The 17,241-nt window shown below is 48.6% G+C and overlaps 1 protein-coding gene across 3 annotated transcripts in view; it reads left to right on the top strand.

Moving 5' to 3' along the window:
* Positions 1-16,887, top strand: part of col5a3a (collagen, type V, alpha 3a) — a 75,864-nt gene extending 58,977 nt beyond the window's left edge. For all 3 annotated transcript variants that reach the window (XM_035397546.1, XM_035397548.1, XM_035397547.1), the window contains 18 exons: positions 1,796-1,849; positions 1,946-2,053; positions 2,965-3,018; positions 3,534-3,587; positions 3,682-3,735; positions 5,590-5,643; positions 5,976-6,083; positions 6,239-6,292; positions 6,743-6,796; positions 6,948-7,055; positions 8,423-8,476; positions 9,077-9,112; positions 9,583-9,636; positions 9,906-10,218; positions 11,273-11,385; positions 11,778-11,846; positions 13,812-14,045; positions 14,765-16,887. In XM_035397546.1, the coding sequence (XP_035253437.1) occupies positions 1,796-1,849; positions 1,946-2,053; positions 2,965-3,018; positions 3,534-3,587; positions 3,682-3,735; positions 5,590-5,643; positions 5,976-6,083; positions 6,239-6,292; positions 6,743-6,796; positions 6,948-7,055; positions 8,423-8,476; positions 9,077-9,112; positions 9,583-9,636; positions 9,906-10,218; positions 11,273-11,385; positions 11,778-11,846; positions 13,812-14,045; positions 14,765-14,911 (1,722 nt within the window). In that variant the 3' untranslated portion in view covers positions 14,912-16,887. The remainder of the gene's footprint in view (positions 1-1,795; positions 1,850-1,945; positions 2,054-2,964; positions 3,019-3,533; positions 3,588-3,681; positions 3,736-5,589; positions 5,644-5,975; positions 6,084-6,238; positions 6,293-6,742; positions 6,797-6,947; positions 7,056-8,422; positions 8,477-9,076; positions 9,113-9,582; positions 9,637-9,905; positions 10,219-11,272; positions 11,386-11,777; positions 11,847-13,811; positions 14,046-14,764) is intronic.
* Positions 16,888-17,241: the final 354 nt, after the last annotated feature.

Below are 17,241 nucleotides of genomic sequence, written 5' to 3'. Positions count from 1 at the left end.
CCACTCTGACGTGCTGGAAGCCCAGCCGCGATCAACCTGGGCCTCTGCCGGGTTCTGGTGCTCAGTTTGTGGTGGTTTGTATGGAGATTACTGGGTGGTGTGTGTGTGTGTGTGTGTGTGTGTGGAGGTTGCTCTGCAGAGTCAATGGTCGGGTGGAGGTTACTGGACAGAGTGGAGTTGTGGGTGGAGGTTACTGGGTGGTGTGAGTGAATGTCATTGGGTGGTGTGGGTGGAGGTTACTCAGTAGTGTGGAGTTATGGGTGGAGGTTACTGGGTGGTGTAGATAGAAGTTGCTGGGTTGTGTGTGTAGAGGTACTGGATGCAGGGGGTGGATGTTGCTGAGTGCTGTGGGTGGATGTTGCTGAGTGCTGTGGGTATAGGTTGCTGGGGGCTGTAGGTGGATGTTGCTGAGTGCTGTGGGTGGATGTTGCTGGGGGCTGTAGGTGGATGTTGCTGGGTGTGTGGGTGGATGTTGCTGGGTGCTGTGGGTTGAGGTTGCTGAGTGTTGTGGGTGGAGGTTGCTGGGTGTGTGGGTGGAGGTTGCTGGGTGCTGTGGGTGGATGTTGCTGGGTGCTGTGGCTGGATGTTGCTGAGTGCTGTGAGAGGATGTTGCTGGGTGCTGTGGGTGGATGTTGCTGGGGACTGTGGGTGGAGGTTACTGGGGGCTGTGGGTATAGGTTGCTGGGGGCTGTGGGTGGAGGTTGCTGAGTGATGTGGGTGGATGTTGCTGGGTGCTGTGGGTGGATGTTGCTGGGTGCTGTGGGTAGATGTTGCTGAGTGCTGTGGGTGGATGTTGCTGAGTGCTGTGGGTGGATGTTGCTGGGTGCTGTGGGTGGATGTTGCTGAGTGTGTGGGTGGAGGTTGCTGGGTGCTGTGGGTGGATGTTGCTGAGTGTGTGGGTGGAGGTTGCTGGGTGCTGTGGGTGGATGTTGCTGGGTGCTGTGGGTGGATGTTGCTGGGTGCTGTGGGTGGATGTTGCTGGGTGCTGTGGGTGGATGTTGCTGAGTGTGTGGGTGGAGGTTGCTGGGTGCTGTGGGTGGATGTTGCTGGGTGCTGTGGGTGGATGTTGCTGAGTGCTGTGGGTGGATGTTGCTGGGTGCTGTGGGTGGATGTTGCTGAGTGTGTGGGTGGAGGTTGCTGGGTGCTGTGGGTGGATGTTGCTGGGTGCTGTGGGTGGATGTTGCTGAGTGCTGTGGGTGGATGTTGCTGGGTGCTGTGGGTGGATGTTGCTGAGTGTGTGGGTGGAGGTTGCTGGGTGCTGTGGGTGGATGTTGCTGGGTGCTGTGGCTGGATGTTGCTGGGTGCTGTGGGTGGATGTTGCTGGGTGCTGTGGGTGGATGTTGCTGGGTGCTGTGGGTGGATGTTGCTGAGTGTGTGGGTGGAGGTTGCTGGGTGCTGTGGGTGGATGTTGCTGGGTGCTGTGGCTGGATGTTGCTGGGTGCTGTGGGTGGATGTTGCTGGGTGTTGTGGGTGGATGTTGCTGGGTGCTGTGGGTGGAGGTTGCTGGGTGCTGTGGGTGGATGTTGCTGGGTGTGTGGCTGGATGTTGCTGGGTGTGTGGGTTGAGGTTGCCGGGTGTGTGGGTGGAGGTTGCTGGGTGTTGTGGGTGGATGTTGCTGGGTGCTGTGGGTGGAGGTTGCTGGGTGCTGTGGGTGGATGTTGCTGGGTGTGTGGCTGGATGTTGCTGGGTGTGTGGGTTGAGGTTGCTGGGTGCTGTGGGTGGATGTTGCTGGGTGCTGTGGGCGGAGGTTGCTGGGTGCTGGCGTGATTGACCCTGTGCGGTTCTTCTCTCCTAGGGGGAGGACGGAGAGGCAGGGAGCCCAGGACAGGTCGGAGAGGCCGGCCCTCCGGTGAGCCGTCGTCTCTCTCTCCTCATCCTCAGTCTTCGTCGCGGGGTCCACTCCGTCGGGCGCCTGAATCTCACCGCCGGTCTCCTGTGTTTTTAGGGTGAGAAAGGAGAGCTGGGTGAGAAGGGTGACTCGGGACTCCCAGGAGCAGCGGGGCCCCCAGGTGCTAAGGGACCCGCTGGGGAGGACGGTGCCAAAGGCAACCCTGTGAGTGACAGCTGGAGATCCGCTTCCTCTGCTTCTTTCTCTCTCCCTCCTATTCCATTCAGTTCTATTTTCTCTTTCCCTCCCTCCCTCCCTCTTGTTCAGTTCAGTTCTATTTTCTCTCTCCATCTCTCCCTCCCATTCAGTTCAGTTATATTTTCTCTCTCTCTCCCTTTTCTCTCTTCTCTCCTTTATACTCCTCCCCTTCTTTTATCCATTTCTGTCCTTTTCTCCTTCTCTCCTTCTCTCTTACCCCCTGTTCTCTCACCGTGTACGTGACTCTGACACACAGTGCAGTTCCCAGAGAATAAGCAAACATTGAGCTTTCCATGCATAAATTATGGAGCATGAGGACTTGTGTGTGTGTGTGTGTACTTATGCTTGCAGGATGTCTATGTGTACATCTCCCATCTAGACCTCAAAAACTTGTCTGGTAGGATCAGCTGCAAATTCTCAAAGTCACCTTCAGCTTCAAGTCCCTTTATGCACGATGAATACAAACAGTTAAATTGAGCAGCAGAGCTACAGCAGCAGAATAATAATGCTAATTTAGTTTTTATTCATATTCCAGATGACGGGGACATTAAACACACTGAAATGTACTGTAATCAATAAACCACAATGCAATAAAAAGCGCATATAATCAACAATCAACATTTCTGGCAACAGAAGGAACATAACAAGACAAGAAATACGGAGTGCTGTTTGCAGTAAAGCTGAAAAGACTGAGATCTATCACCAAGTGATTTAAACTTAATAAAGATAATAAGTTAATCTTCCACAAACATGCATACACTCACACTTACACATGCATTTCTCTCCCTCTCTCACTTTGTTTTTTGTCAATCTCTCTCTCTCTCTCCCCCTCTCTCTCTCTCTCTCTCTCTCTCCCCCTCTCCACCACTTCGTCTCAGGGACCTATTGGGTTTCCAGGAGATCCTGGACCCCCCGGAGAGGCAGGAATAAATGTGAGTATGTTTTACACTGTGCATCTCTACACTGCACTGTTTTACACTGTGCATCTCTACACTGCACTGGTTTACACTGTGCATCTCTACACTGCACTGTTTTACACTGCACATCTCTACACTGCCCTGTTTTACACTGCACATCTCTACACTGCACTGTTTTACACTGCGCACATCTCTACACTGCACTGTTTTACACTGTGCATCTCTACACTGCACTGTTTCACACTGCATATCTCTACACTGCACTGTTTTACACTGTGCATCTCTACACTGCCCTGTTTTACACTGTGCATCTCTACACTGCACTGTTTTACACTGCGCATCTCTACACTGCACTGTTTTACACTGTGCATCTCTACACTGCACTGTTTTACACTGTATATCTCTACACTGCATGGTTTTACTCTGCACATCTCTACACTGCACTATTTTACACTGTATATCTCTACACTGCATGGTTTGACCCTGGACTTTTCTACAATGCACTGTTTTATACTTTCTGGTTCTTATAGGGAGTAGATGGAGGAGCAGGAGAGAAAGGAGATGCTGGTGATCCTGGAAAATCGGTAAGTGTGTTTCTATGGTGATGTGCAACACTGCAGGAAGTGCTGTGTCAGTTACCGTGGAGATGATTAATGTCGTATCTGCTGTTCTTGGCAGGGGCCACCAGGAGCCTCAGGCGAGCCGGGCCCCCCAGGGGCCCCCGGAAGGAGGGTGAGTGTGGCCAAAGCATTAACTGCATATTTACTCCCTCACTGAACTGTAACGCAACATATCCACACTAGCAATACATAATTAGTCTCCTAGGAAAACATGCCAAGGCTTGTTATCTTTAAATAAATAAAAATTACTTATTGTGGGTTTGGATTCCAACCGCAGAACACTTCATCGCCGTCTTCCACTTTGGAGGTATTGGGGGCACCATACTTTGTCGTAGTGTTGCGTATAACTCGAGCTGCGTCGTATCAGTTTGCCGGAAAAACTAGAACCTTTAGTGTGTTTAAAAAGATTTTCCCCATTAACTAACATGCAAACCGCTCAGAATTCCAGCTGAATCCTAAATACACTGCTAGTTTATTCAGAAAAAAGAGGTCAGTCTTCTCCGTAACCTTCCGTTATCAGCTTGGATAATTTATCAAGCTAGGTAACTATTTGGGTGGTAAAATTAAACAATAGTTAGCGAACATCACTTGCTAGCTACTGTACATGCAGTGAGGAATGCTACTGCTAGCAAATGTTGTCAAGCATCTTGTTCTGATCTCTGTTTTTGTCACACGTACAAGCTAATGGTACATTATATGCTTTCCATGCTTAGTTTTCAAAAAAGGAAAAGCTAAAATTTCTACGTATCTTAGTCAGCTAGCAGTTTAGCGCTAGCTCAGTGCTTATAGGTTCTCAAATGAAATTGCTTCCTTGTTGTAATAGCTCCCTATCTAGCTACTTAGCTAGCCAACAGTATACAGATGGTGTACTTACCGTGGTTTTCTAAAATAAAAAATTTCACATGCAAAATAACGAAAAATAAGTTCACTTTCAGTTGGAAAATGTGAAGTTTTTGCACATTATCCATATGGTATTGTGGAAATATGTTCTTTTTTTTTTTTTTTAGAGATTATTTAGCATTTTTTAAAAATGAAAATGGGGGTTTTAATAGTTATGAGAACTGGTGTCAGACTTCAGTCCCGAAGGCCCGCGGTGTAGGCTGCCCTTCGCTGTGCTTTAGCCTAATGGCCTTATTGAGAGGAACCATGCAGACACTGTTGCCCTGCAGGCCTCCAGGTTGACGCCCCCTGGTGGAGGTTTGTAGAATGGTAAATGGTAAATGGACTGCATTTATATAGCGCTTTTATCCAAAGCGCTTTACAATTGATGCCTCTCATTCGCCAGAGCAGTTAGGGGTTAGGTGTCTTGCTCAAGGACACTTCGACACGCCCAGGGCGGGGTTTGAACCGGCAACCCTCCAACTGCCAGACAATCGGTCTTACCTCCTGAGCTATGTCGCCCCAGAAGATGCTGGACTGACGAGCTCCATTCATTTCCAGTGGCTCAGTCAGGGGCAATATAATATCGGTTTGAACTGTGCGATAAGTGTGAGCGAGGGGTGGCTCTTGTGATGAATCTATTGTCTCTGCCCCCCCCCCCTTGTCCCCCATCCCCCAGCTCATTTTTTTTATGTCACCAACCCTCTTGCGTTTAAATATGGTTTCTGTCCGATCTTGTCCAAGTTTTTTTTATTTGCACAAAAGTAACTAGCTGTCAAGACTACCTTGCCTGTGCTGTGTATTTACGGAAATCAGGTATTGGATGGATCAATTCATAAGTATCATGTTTTTGGTGTCATTTCATGCAACTGCTCACAAGCAGACTATTATTGACAACACCCGATTTACGTCTACACGCAGTCTGGATTCTGACAAATGTCTGCACTGGTGATTTATCATGTATAGCTATACGTAGATTTGATCATTAAATTCTGACAGAACCCATCTACCATTTGCGATAAGCTGGAGGGGACATAATAAATATATCTAATAAATCTTTCTCTCCCTGTCCCCCCCACCCCCCCAGGGTCATCTAGGGGCTGCTGGAAAAGAAGGGAAGGCAGGTGCAAAGGGAGCAAAGGTGAGTTGGTGTAGAGGGTGGAGGTTTATGGTGAAGTTGGGGTGGGGGCGGAGGGGGCGGGGGTGAGGATGGACAGAATGTGGGGGGGGGGGGCGGGGGTGAGGATGGAGAGGGAGTTGGGGTGTGGGGGCAGGGCTGTGGATGGAGAAGGAGTTGGGGTGGGGGGGACGGAGGTGAGGATAGAGAGGGAGTTGGGGTGGGGGGACGGAGGTGGGGATAGAGAGGGAGTTGGGGGGGGGGGGGGGGCGGGGGTGAGGATGCAGAGGGAGTTGTGAGGATCCATGAGGTAGGGTCCTGCCGCTCATCCTGTCCTTCCCCCTCCCCGGCTGCAGGGGGCGTCGGGCACAGAGGGGCTGATGGGGAAGACCGGGCCAGTGGGACCCCAGGGGCAGCCCGGCAAGGCCGGTCCCCAGGGACTGCGTGGAATTCCTGGACCTGCGGTGAGTCTCTCTCTCTCACTCTCTTGCATACACACACACACACACACACACACACACACTTCGCTTAATTGCAAGTTGAGGAGTAATGTTGATTGAATACAGGCGTGTGTTACTCTCAGACCACCTGAGTTCCTCTGTCTCTGTGTCATTCTCAGGGGGAACAAGGCTTGAACGGCCCCCCTGGGCAGACTGGACCTCCGGGACCCATGGTGAGCCCCCCCCCCACCCCATCCCCCCCCCCAGCCCCCATCTCTCCCTCCACATCTCTCAAAACTAGTGATGGAAGAGTAGAACCCCACAGTGCGTGTAGCCGCTACAATGAGCTGCCAATCACTGACTTGCCTGAACAAATCAAAAGGCCAGCCTCACTGTAGCGACACACAACGATTGGCTCAAACCAGTGAGTCATCGATATCATATTGTAACTCCACCCATTTTTTGTCTGCATGTCATCATCACGAAAAAAACACACAGGCGCACATTATCCTGACTAACTGCTCCTAGCCTCCTCCCAGACACGGGCTCTCGGGGCGCATGGACATAGTCAGACCACACAGAACCTGCAGGGAGGACTTTTAACTGGTTTGGGACCGGCGATTGGTCAGCGGGAGCATGTGACCCTCCGGTCGTCCTGTTTGACCTCTGTGTGACCCTTGCAGGGACCTCCGGGTCTGCCGGGACTGAAAGGGGACCCCGGGCGAAAGGGAGACAAGGTCAGTCTCACCTTTACCTCAGACCCCTTTAACCACCGCTACCTTTACCTTCACACTAAACGCATGCCTTAGAAATGTGTAACATCTCTCTCTCTCTCTCTCTCTCTCTCTCCCTCCCTCCCTCCCTCCCTCCCTCTCTCTCTCTCTCCAGGGTCATGGTGGTTTGATTGGTCTGATCGGCCCCCCGGGGGAGATGGGTGAGAAGGGTGACAGGGGCCTGCCAGGGAACCAGGGCCTGCAGGGGCCCAAGGGCGATGAGGTAGGAGCACTTTCACACTGTACTGAACGCATTGCACGCATTACAATACACTGCATTACACTACATTACACTAGACATTACACTCCACACATACACTCCATTACACTGCATTATACTGGACATCATGCATTACATTACACTAGACATTACACTGCACACATACCTTACATTACACTAGACATTACACTGCACACATACACTACATTACACTAGACATTACACTCCACACATACACTACATTACACTAGACATTACACTCCACACATACACTGCATTACACTACATTACACTAGACATTACACTCCACACATACACTCCATTATACTGGACATCATGCATTACATTACACTAGACATTACACTCCACACATACATTACATTACACTAGACATTACACTCCACACATACATTACATTACACTAGACATTACACTGCACACATACCTTACATTACACTAGACATTACACTGCACACATACACTACATTACACTAGACATTACACTCCACACATACACTACATTACACTAGACATTACACTCCACACATACATTACATTACACTAGACATTACACTCCACACATACATTACGTTACACTGGACATTACACTGCACACATACCTTACATTACACTAGACATTACACTGCACACATACACTACATTACACTAGACATTACACTCCACACATACACTGGACATTACACTGCACACATACCTTACATTACACTAGACATTACACTGCACACATACACTACATTACACTAGACATTACACTCCACACATACACTACATTACACTAGACATTACACTGCACACATACACTAAGTTACACTAGACATTACACTCCACACATACACTACATTACACTAGACATTACACTCCACACGCTACAGTGTACACTAGAGACTCAGTACCCTCTATGCCAGCGCTACTGAACTCAACAAGGTCCTGCAAGCTGTAGTGTCTGCAGGTATTTGGCACACCCATGTAGCACACCACCTAACTTCATTAATGAGCTTACTTCCTGAACCAAGGAGGTAAAATAATGGAGTAGCTCTGCTCTATATGCTATACTCTCGTTCACATACTGTATATGCACACACTTTCTCTTATACACACACACACACACACACACACACAGATGTGTAGGTGGCAGTGTAGTATAATGGGTAAGGAACTGGTCTTGTAACCCGATTCCCAGGTAGGACACTGCTGTTGTACCCTTGAGCAAAGTACTTAACCTGCACTGCTTCAGTGCAAATCCAGCTGTATAAATGGATGCTATGTAAAAGTTGTGTAAGTCGCTCTGGATAAGAGCGTCTGATAAATGCCTGTATTGTAATGTATGTCTCTTGTCTCTTGTGTTTCAGGGTTTAACTGGTCTTGCTGGTCCCAATGGCCCTCCTGGACCTCCAGGTCTATCTGTGAGTGTTCGGAGTGTTACCCTCTCCACATCCAACCCCTGCCCTCTCCATCCAAACCTCCACCTTCCCCCACCTGTCTACATTCATCCCCATTTCCACCCACCGCCCTCATCCACACTCATCCACATCTCCACCTCAAATCATCCCCACCTCCACCCTACCCTCCCCCAGCTCCACCCAAACCTCTCCACCTCCCCCCATCTCCAATCATCCCCAACTCCACCCTACCCCCTCATCTACACTCATCCACATCTCCACCTCCAATCATCCCCACCTCCACCCTACCCTCCCCCAGCTCCACCAAACCTTCTACACCTCCCCCTCATCTCCACTCATCCACATCTCCACCTCCAATCACCCCCACCTCCACCCTACTCTACTCACCTTTCCCATATATACTCATCCTCTACCCTACCCTCCCCCCACTTCCAGCCAGCCCTCTCCCCCTTCCCCAGTTTGTGCCAGCTGTTTCAGATTTCTGTATTAGTTACACCATTAAAAGTGTGAAAATGTGAATATAGTCCTAAATGATGAGAAGACAAGTGCCTTTTTTAATTGCCCTCTTCCCCTCTCTCCCTCCTTCTCTTCTTTCTGTCTCAGGGTATGGTTGGCCAGAAAGGATCAAAAGGGAATCAGGTGGGTGGAGTCTGCTTTCTGTATGCACTGGGTGTGCACAGTGGGGTTTGAGTAGATGTGCATGACTGAGTGAAGTTTGTGTGGATGTGCTTGACTGCTGTTTGTGTAGATGTGGGTGACTGAGTGATGTTTGTGTAGATGTGTGTGCCTGAGTGAGATTTGTGTAGATGTGAGATAGATGTGGATGATTAGGTGAGATTTGTATCGACGTGGGTGATTAGGTGAGGTCTGTGTAGATGTGGGTTACAGATGTTTGTGTAGATGTGCGTAACTGAGTGATGTTCGTCTAAATGTGGGTTACCGAGTGAGGTTTGTGTGGATGTGAGTACCTGAGTGAGGTTGTAGATGTGAGTACCTGAGTGAGGTTTGTGTGGATGTGAGTACCTGAGTGAGGTTTGTGTGGATGTGAGTACCTAAGTGAGGTTGTAGATGTGAGTACCTGATTGACAGCATTTTGCTCTTTTCTGAAGGGGCCCATTGGTCCCCGAGGAGATACAGGACCTGCTGGCCACCCAGGACCTCCGGTGAGTCTCCCAATGCCACTGCTGTTTCTCTCTCTCTCTCTCTCTATCCCTGTCTCTCTCTCTCCCTCTCTCTCTCTCTCCCTCTCTCTCCCTCTCTCTCCCTCTCTCTCTCTCTCCCTCTCTTTCACTCTCTCTCTCCCTCTCTCTCCCTCTCTCTCTCTCTCTCTCTCTCTCTCTCTCTCTCTCTCTCTCTCCCCCTCCCTCTCTCTCTCTCTCTCTCTGTTTTGCATTCCCTCATGTCTCTTTTCTTCCCTCTCTCCGGGCCGCAGGGTCCCCCCGCCTCGGGGATCGAGCCGCTCTCCCTGCCGCAGGGACGGAGGAAGAGGCGGAGGCACTCCCAGGTGGACGGGGCCGGCATGGAGGAGGACCAGGAGGAGGAGGAGGGGGAGGAGGAGGAGGAGGGGGAGGAATACGTGCAGGGAGACCAGGCTCTGGAAGACCCCGAGGGGATGGAGGAGGTGTTCGCCTCCCTCACCTCCATGAAGACGGAGGTTGAGATCATGAGGAAGCCCGTGGGCACCTACGAGAGCCCCGCCCGCACCTGCAAGGAGCTCTTCATGTGCCATCCGGACTACAGAGACGGTCAGGAAGAGAGCAGTCGATCTCACCATAGAGTACAGAATGACACACAGATTCACTGTCCCTCAAATTGAAATCATGCTGCAAGTCTCCTTCAATCGTTCAATTTTGTGCTTTCTTTGACAGGACAGATTTGTTTTACTGCACAGATTCAGCGACCAGGCAGTGAAAGTATAGCAACAGGAGACACCTGTGAATGTTTTTTTGTTTTTTTCTAGCGGGAAGCATACGCATTTTTAAACATTACTTACGTTATGGTAAATGACCTCACCTTGCTCAAGGGTACCATGACAACGCCCCAGATGGGAGTTGACCCAATCCCCTTTAAGTTGTAAGCCCGGTAGCCAAGCCATTATGCCGCAGGACCTAGCTAGCAAGTTCCTGTCAATCTAAAGGCGTTTCATTGACAGTTTTGGCTGTCACTCTTTTCTTCTTTCTTCTTTTCGCATTGCTTGGCAATGGCCGCATCAAGCTAATGTTGCCAAGCAACATATAATACGATTCTTGCTAAAAGTGTAAGGGATTGATCCACCTTACCTTATGTGGGTTGTGATGGAAGTGGCCATAAAAGGTGAATGGGAAATATTTTAAAAATTGCAGTCATGTTTAATTTATGTCTTTGATGTTTCCCTCAACGTAATGCCATATATATCACCATAGACCACTGCATGACTATCAGATGCCAAAGATATTTACATACTACCATAGATATCCCCATACCTACATGCACCCCCAACATTATAATAAACATACTGTAGAAGCAAACAACACTTTACCCAGATATTCTTTATTATGACTTCAGTTCATATCCTCTCTCAGACACTGAATAATCACCAAAACTGCTGAACACTGGACAGTCCTTATCTCCTTGACAACCTCAGCATCAGCATACGCTCGCTCAAAACTGTCTTTGATATGCATTACAGTGTCACTATATAAATTACATGTACACCCACAGACATTCTATACAACTGTAGAATGTCCTCTTAGATATTTGCATATCGTCATTGATGTGAGAGTGAGAGTGTCATCGTGTTCGTGATGTGTCATCATGCAGGCGAGTACTGGATCGACCCAAACCAGGGCTGCCACAGGGACTCTTTCAAGGTGTTCTGCAACTTCACAGCTGAAGGCGATACCTGCCTCTTCCCTGACAAAAAGATAGAATCAGTGAGTCATCACTTACACACCTGGACACAGCAGCCCCACTGATCACCTCTTACACACCTGGACACAGCACCCCCACTGATCACCTCTTACACACCTGAACACGTCTGTCCCACTGATCACCTGTTACACACCTGACCACATCAGTCCCACTGATCACCTATTACACACCTGAACACATCAGTCCCACTGATCACCTGTTATACACCTGAACGCATCAGTCCCACTGTTCACCTCTTACACACCTGAACACATCAGTCCCACAGATCACCTGTTACACACCTGAACACATCAGTCCCATTGATCACCTATTGCACACCTGAAAACCTCACCTGGGCACTTCCTCCTGATAGTGCGTGCAGAGGTAACAAACGTTTTCTCTCTCTACAATGCAGGTGAAGCTGGCTGCCTGGAACCGGGAGAAGCCAGGCACCTGGTTCAGCAAGTTCCGCAAAGGCAAACAGGTAGAATATATCAGCGCACACTGCAAATGTACACAAGCATAACAGAAACCCTTTTCCCTGTACTGCACTTGTGCATCCGTCAGTAGAGGGTCTGGGTTTTCAACAGGGATCCCTGGGGGAATGGAATGATTTGGGGAAATGCTTCAAAAATATAATGATTTTGAACTTATGATGGGGGTGCATTGGATGCGGTAGAGCCTGGGTGGGGGTCCCTGGATCTGAAAAGATTGATAACCCCCTGGTATAAGGTTATGTAAATTAGGTCAGGGTTTCATTGTGATAAAAATGTTCATTAGGTCAGGGTTGCATTAGGCTAGAAGTGTGCATTAGGGTCAGGGTTGCATTGTGGTGGAAGTGTGCATTAGGGTCAGGGTTGCATTGTGGTGAAAGGGTGCATTAGGGTCAGGGTTGCATTGTGGTGGAAGTGTGCATTAGGGTCGGGGTTGCATTGTGGTCAAAGTGTGCATTAGGGTCAGGGTTGCATTGTGGTAAAAGTGTGCATTAGGGGCAGGGTTGCATTGTGGTGGAAGTGTGCATTAGGGTCAGGGTTGCATTGTGGTAAAAGTGTGCATTAGGGTCAGGGTTGCATTGTGCTAGAAATGTGTATTAGGGTCAGGGTTGCATTGTGGTGAAAGTGTGCATTAGGGTCAGGGTTGCATTGTGGTGAAAGTGTGCATTAGGGTCAGGGTTGCATTGTGGTCAAAGTGTGCATTAGGGTCAGGGTTGCATTGTGGTAAAAGTGTGCATTAGGGGCAGGGTTGCATTGTGGTGGAAGTGTGCATTAGGGTCAGGGTTGCATTGTGGTGAAAGGGTGCATTAGGGTCAGGGTTGCATTGTGGTGAAAGGGTGCATTAGGGTCAGGGTTGCATTGTGGTGAAAGTGTGCATTAGGGTCAGGGTTGCATTGTGGTAGAAGTGTGCATTAGGGTCAGGGTTGCATTGTGGTGAAAGGGTGCATTAGGGTCAGGGTTGCATTGTGGTGGAAGTGTGCATTAGGGTCAGGGTTGCATTGTGGTAAAAGGGTGCATTGGGGTCAGGGTTGCATTGTGGTGAAAGTGTGCATTAGGGTCAGGGTTGCATTGTGGTGAAAGGGTGCATTAGGGTCAGGGTTGCATTGTGGTGAAAGTGTGCATTAGGGTCAGGGTTGCATTGTGGTGAAAGGGTGCATTAGGGTCGGGGTTGCATTGTGGTCAAAGTGTGCATTAGGGTCAGGGTTGCATTGTGGTGAAAGTGTGCATTAGGGTCAGGGTTGCATTGTGGTCAAAGGGTGCATTAGGGTCAGGGTTGCATTGTGGTCAAAGTGTGCATTAGGGTCGGGGTTGCATTGTGGTGGAAGTGTGCATTAGGGTCAGGGTTGCATTGTGGTGAAAGTGTGCATTAGGGTCGGGGTTGCATTGTGGTGAAAGTGTGCATTAGGGTCAGGGTTGCATTGTGGTGAAAGTGTGCATTAGGGTCAGGGTTGCATTGTGGTCAAAGGGTGCATTAGGGTCAGGGTTGCATTGTGGTAAAAGGGTGCATTAGGGTCAGGGTTGCATTGTGGTAAAAGTGTGCATTAGGTTCAGGGTTGCATTGTGGTGGAAGTGTGCATTAGGGTCAGGGTTGCATTGTGGTAAAAGTGTGCATTAGGGTCAGGGTTGCATTGTGGTCAAAGTGTGCATTAGGGTCAGGGTTGCATTGTGGTGGAAGTGTGCATTAGGGTCAGGGTTGCATTGTGGTGAAAGGGTGCATTAGGGTCAGGGTTGCATTGTGGTGGAAGTGTGCATTAGGGTCAGGGTTGCATTGTGGTAGAAGTGTGCATTAGGGTCAGGGTTGCATTGTGGTAAAAGTGTGCATTAGGGGCAGGGTTGCATTGTGGTGAAAGGGTGCATTAGGGTCAGGGTTGCATTGTGGTGGAAGTGTGCATTAGGGTCAGGGTTGCCGTGTAGTGAGGCTCTAAGCTGAGTCTCTCTCCCTCCGCCTGGCGCAGTTCTCCTACGTCGACGCGGACGGGAAGCCCGTGCCGGTGGTGCAGCTGACCTTCCTCAAGCTCCTGAGCGCCATGGGGAAGCAGACCTTCGCCTACTCCTGCCAGAACTCCGCGGGCTGGTACGACAGCGCCACCCGCAGCCACCAGCGCGCCCTGCGCCTGCGGGGCAGCAACGACGAGGAGCTGTCGCAGGCCAAGACCCCCTTTTTACAGGCGCTGTACGACGGCTGCCAGGTGAGTCCCCCCCCCCCCCGTGTGTCCCTCCGTCCCCCCCCACAACCCGAAACACAGGTCCTCTGTAATGCAGGGTTTAAAATCTTACAATGTGATACAGGGTCTAAAATCTTTCAATGAGCGTATCTGACCTGGGTCAAATACGTATCTGTTTTGGATTCAGATGCCTTTCTTACGCTTTACTGATCTTGTCTGGTGTATTGGAACCAGTGAAGTACTCTCAAAAAGTGCAAACCCCGCCTTCTGGTCATATTGGCAGGCTCAGTTCCACCAGGCAAGATCAATAGAGCGCAGAAAAGCATTTGAATCCAAAACAAATACGTATTTGACTCAGGTCTGGTGTGTATTTCCCCATCACTTTAAGTTAAAAAATCAAAACAAGTTATGAACAACCTCTATAAGAACTACAATATTAGAAGTCACCGATAAACCTGTTGTCCCCTCCCCCCCCGAAATTGTGGTAGTCAGGTGTAGTTGGACGGAAAATCTAGTGGATAGGCAGACTGGCACAGGTAGATAGGCAATCGCGTAGACTGGTGGGCAGGGCAGGGAGATGGTTCAACTGGCGCTGACTGGAATGTGTGACCCAGTTCTGACCCAGTTCTGACCCGGTTCTGACCCGGTTCTGACCCGGTTCTGACCCAGTTCTGACCCGGTTCTGACCCAGTTCTGACCCGGTTCTGACCCGGTTCTGACCCGGGTTTTGCGCGTCTCCGCAGTCTCGGAAGGGCCAGGAGCGGACGGTGCTGGAGGTGGACTCCCCCAGGGCAGACGTGCTCCCGATCGTGGACGTGGCCGTCGCAGACTTCGGAAGCAGCAACCAGAAATTTGGCTTCCAGGTCGGCCCCGTCTGTTTCAACGGTTAACGTCCAGCAGGGAAACATCTGCACCAAACAAAAGCAAAAGAAAAATGACTCATCATTTTGCCACAAGAAATATTTATATGTATTTTTTGAATCTGTGGTGGGTTTGTGGTATTTTTATTGACTTTTTGAACATCCAATGGGAGGCAAGGTCCCATGACAAATTGAACTGCGGTCATTGGAGGATGCCAGCCAGAAAGAAGAGGAACATGTTGCAAAAGGGAAATATTCAGACGGACACATTTCACTTCTGTTTAGCGCCATGTTTTAATTACTTCCACTCTTCCTGTTCACACACAGTTTACTGTGTAAAATACATTAGAATAAACACGGACAAATCCAATCAGACGCTGGTTGCCACTCCCAGCTGTGGGAGGAGTCAGTGTGTCACCAGTGGGAGGAGCCAATGTGCCATCAGTGGGAGGAGTCACAGTCACCAGTGGGTGGAGTCAGAGTGTCAACTGTGGGAGGAGTCAGTACCAGTTACGGGAAGCATCTCTCACCTGTAGGAGAAGGATTGTTTGCTATTGTGGGAGATGACTAGAGTGCCTTTTCACGCTTTGACCGTAACTTCACAAAAACCGGACAGAGCAGGAAGGGTTCGGTCAGGAACCCACAAACTCCTTTAGGTGCTTTACATGTTGCTGCTGCAAGTTCCCTCGTGCAACCTACCCTTTTCGGAATACATTTTCTCATACCTTAAATCATGCCAAGTTCGGAAATTGGTAGTTTTTTTGTGGAACATTTAAAACAAATTAATTTTACAGAATAGGAGTTTGTTCTTAGAGTTATTCTACTTTATCAAGTGTACCAAAATACTAAGAGGGAAGAGCATTGATTTTTTTTTACCAAATATGGGCCCCAGTATTTTATGAAAATATAACAATTTTGTTTGCAGAGTGCATTAAATATATTTATTCTGTTACCTCATAATATTGGTCCTCTTGAACATTATCTTTAAGTGTGTTTTCTTTAACAGAAACATAAGGCAATGCATTGCACAGTAATTAAGAATATTGTGGCATACAGTTTGTGATTGCTCTGTGGTCCTTTTAGCATTCCATGTCATGTGATCTGCTCTTGAGAGTAATTAGGCCCTTTTAACCCCACCCCGTCAGCTCGTTGTGGGGTGTGGCCAGTCAGTTGCCTGCGTCGTCATGGTGACGCCATACGGGCCAAAGGTGGGGGCCTCCTCTAGAGTCCCCTTTTTCATCTCTGGCTCCCGTTTTCAAAAAGAGTAACCTGTTCTCCGGAGTGCCAGATCTTTTTTCCAGGATCAAGTTGTACTGTACTCTAACCTTGTGCGTGTTTTTGTCGTCATTTTTTTGTTTTGTACTTTTGCGTGCGTCTTTACTCAGTGATGGTGCTAAGAAAAACATTCTCAAATTTTTTGTTTCATTTACATTTTTTTTTTTTTTTTTTGTATCTGTTTGGGGGAGACAAGATGGGGCAGGAGGGGCAGTGCTGTGGAAATGGTGCATACCACCCCAGGTAATGCTGGGAAGCAAACTATCAGATTTTAAAAGAGTAGGTTTTTTTTTTTTTTTTTACACTACATACACACTAAGATAACTACCATTTAATACATGACTGTACAATCACTATGTGACAGGCTATAACCACTATTATGCGCAGGATAGGCTATAACCACTATTAAACTTGTGATAGGCTCTAATCGCTATTGCAGAAAGGCTATAATACATTTTGCACATATGACAGGTTATAATCACTATTGCACATATGACAGGTTATAATTAGAAATGACGGTTTTGGATGATTCTTTCCACCCTTCCCTCCCACCTGCCACTGTCCTCTCCACCCAAGTGTACAGAGTAAGTTTTACTAATTTTATATACTGTACAGTTATTCTTTAAGAACAAGTAAACATATTTCTTGCCTGAATGGAAAAAAAATGTATTTGTGAAAAGTGAAGATTGAATGAAATAAAATATTCTTGAATAAAGTACACATCTACTCAAGTCTTATTCTTGGGAGTTTTCCTTAAGTTGGAAGAGGAGGCAGCCCTCAGTCTTAATCTCCCAGAAGTCCATGTAGACAAACCTCATTGACCTCGTTCTTACAAAGCCCACGTGTTGCTGCTGTAGTCATCTTCAACACGCTCACCCTGTTCCTGGCTGAATCTCAGTCTCCGTCTCTCCTGTCGTATTGACTGTCTGTGCCTTTATTTTTTGGCAGCCATGGCTTTTTGTCCCTCTCCCTCTCTTGCTCCCCCTTTCTCTCTCCCTCCTCTCTCTCTCTCTCTCTCTCTCTCTCTCTCTCGCTCCCCCTCCCTCTCTCTCCCTCTATGCTCTTCCTCCTCTTCCTGTGCAATA

The sequence above is a fragment of the Anguilla anguilla genome, chromosome 17 (genome assembly GCF_013347855.1).
Source record: "Anguilla anguilla isolate fAngAng1 chromosome 17, fAngAng1.pri, whole genome shotgun sequence".
NCBI classification, from domain to species: domain Eukaryota; kingdom Metazoa; phylum Chordata; class Actinopteri; order Anguilliformes; family Anguillidae; genus Anguilla; species Anguilla anguilla.
Note: the sequence above shows the minus strand (reverse complement) of the source record. Positions and strands in the feature narration are given on the sequence as shown.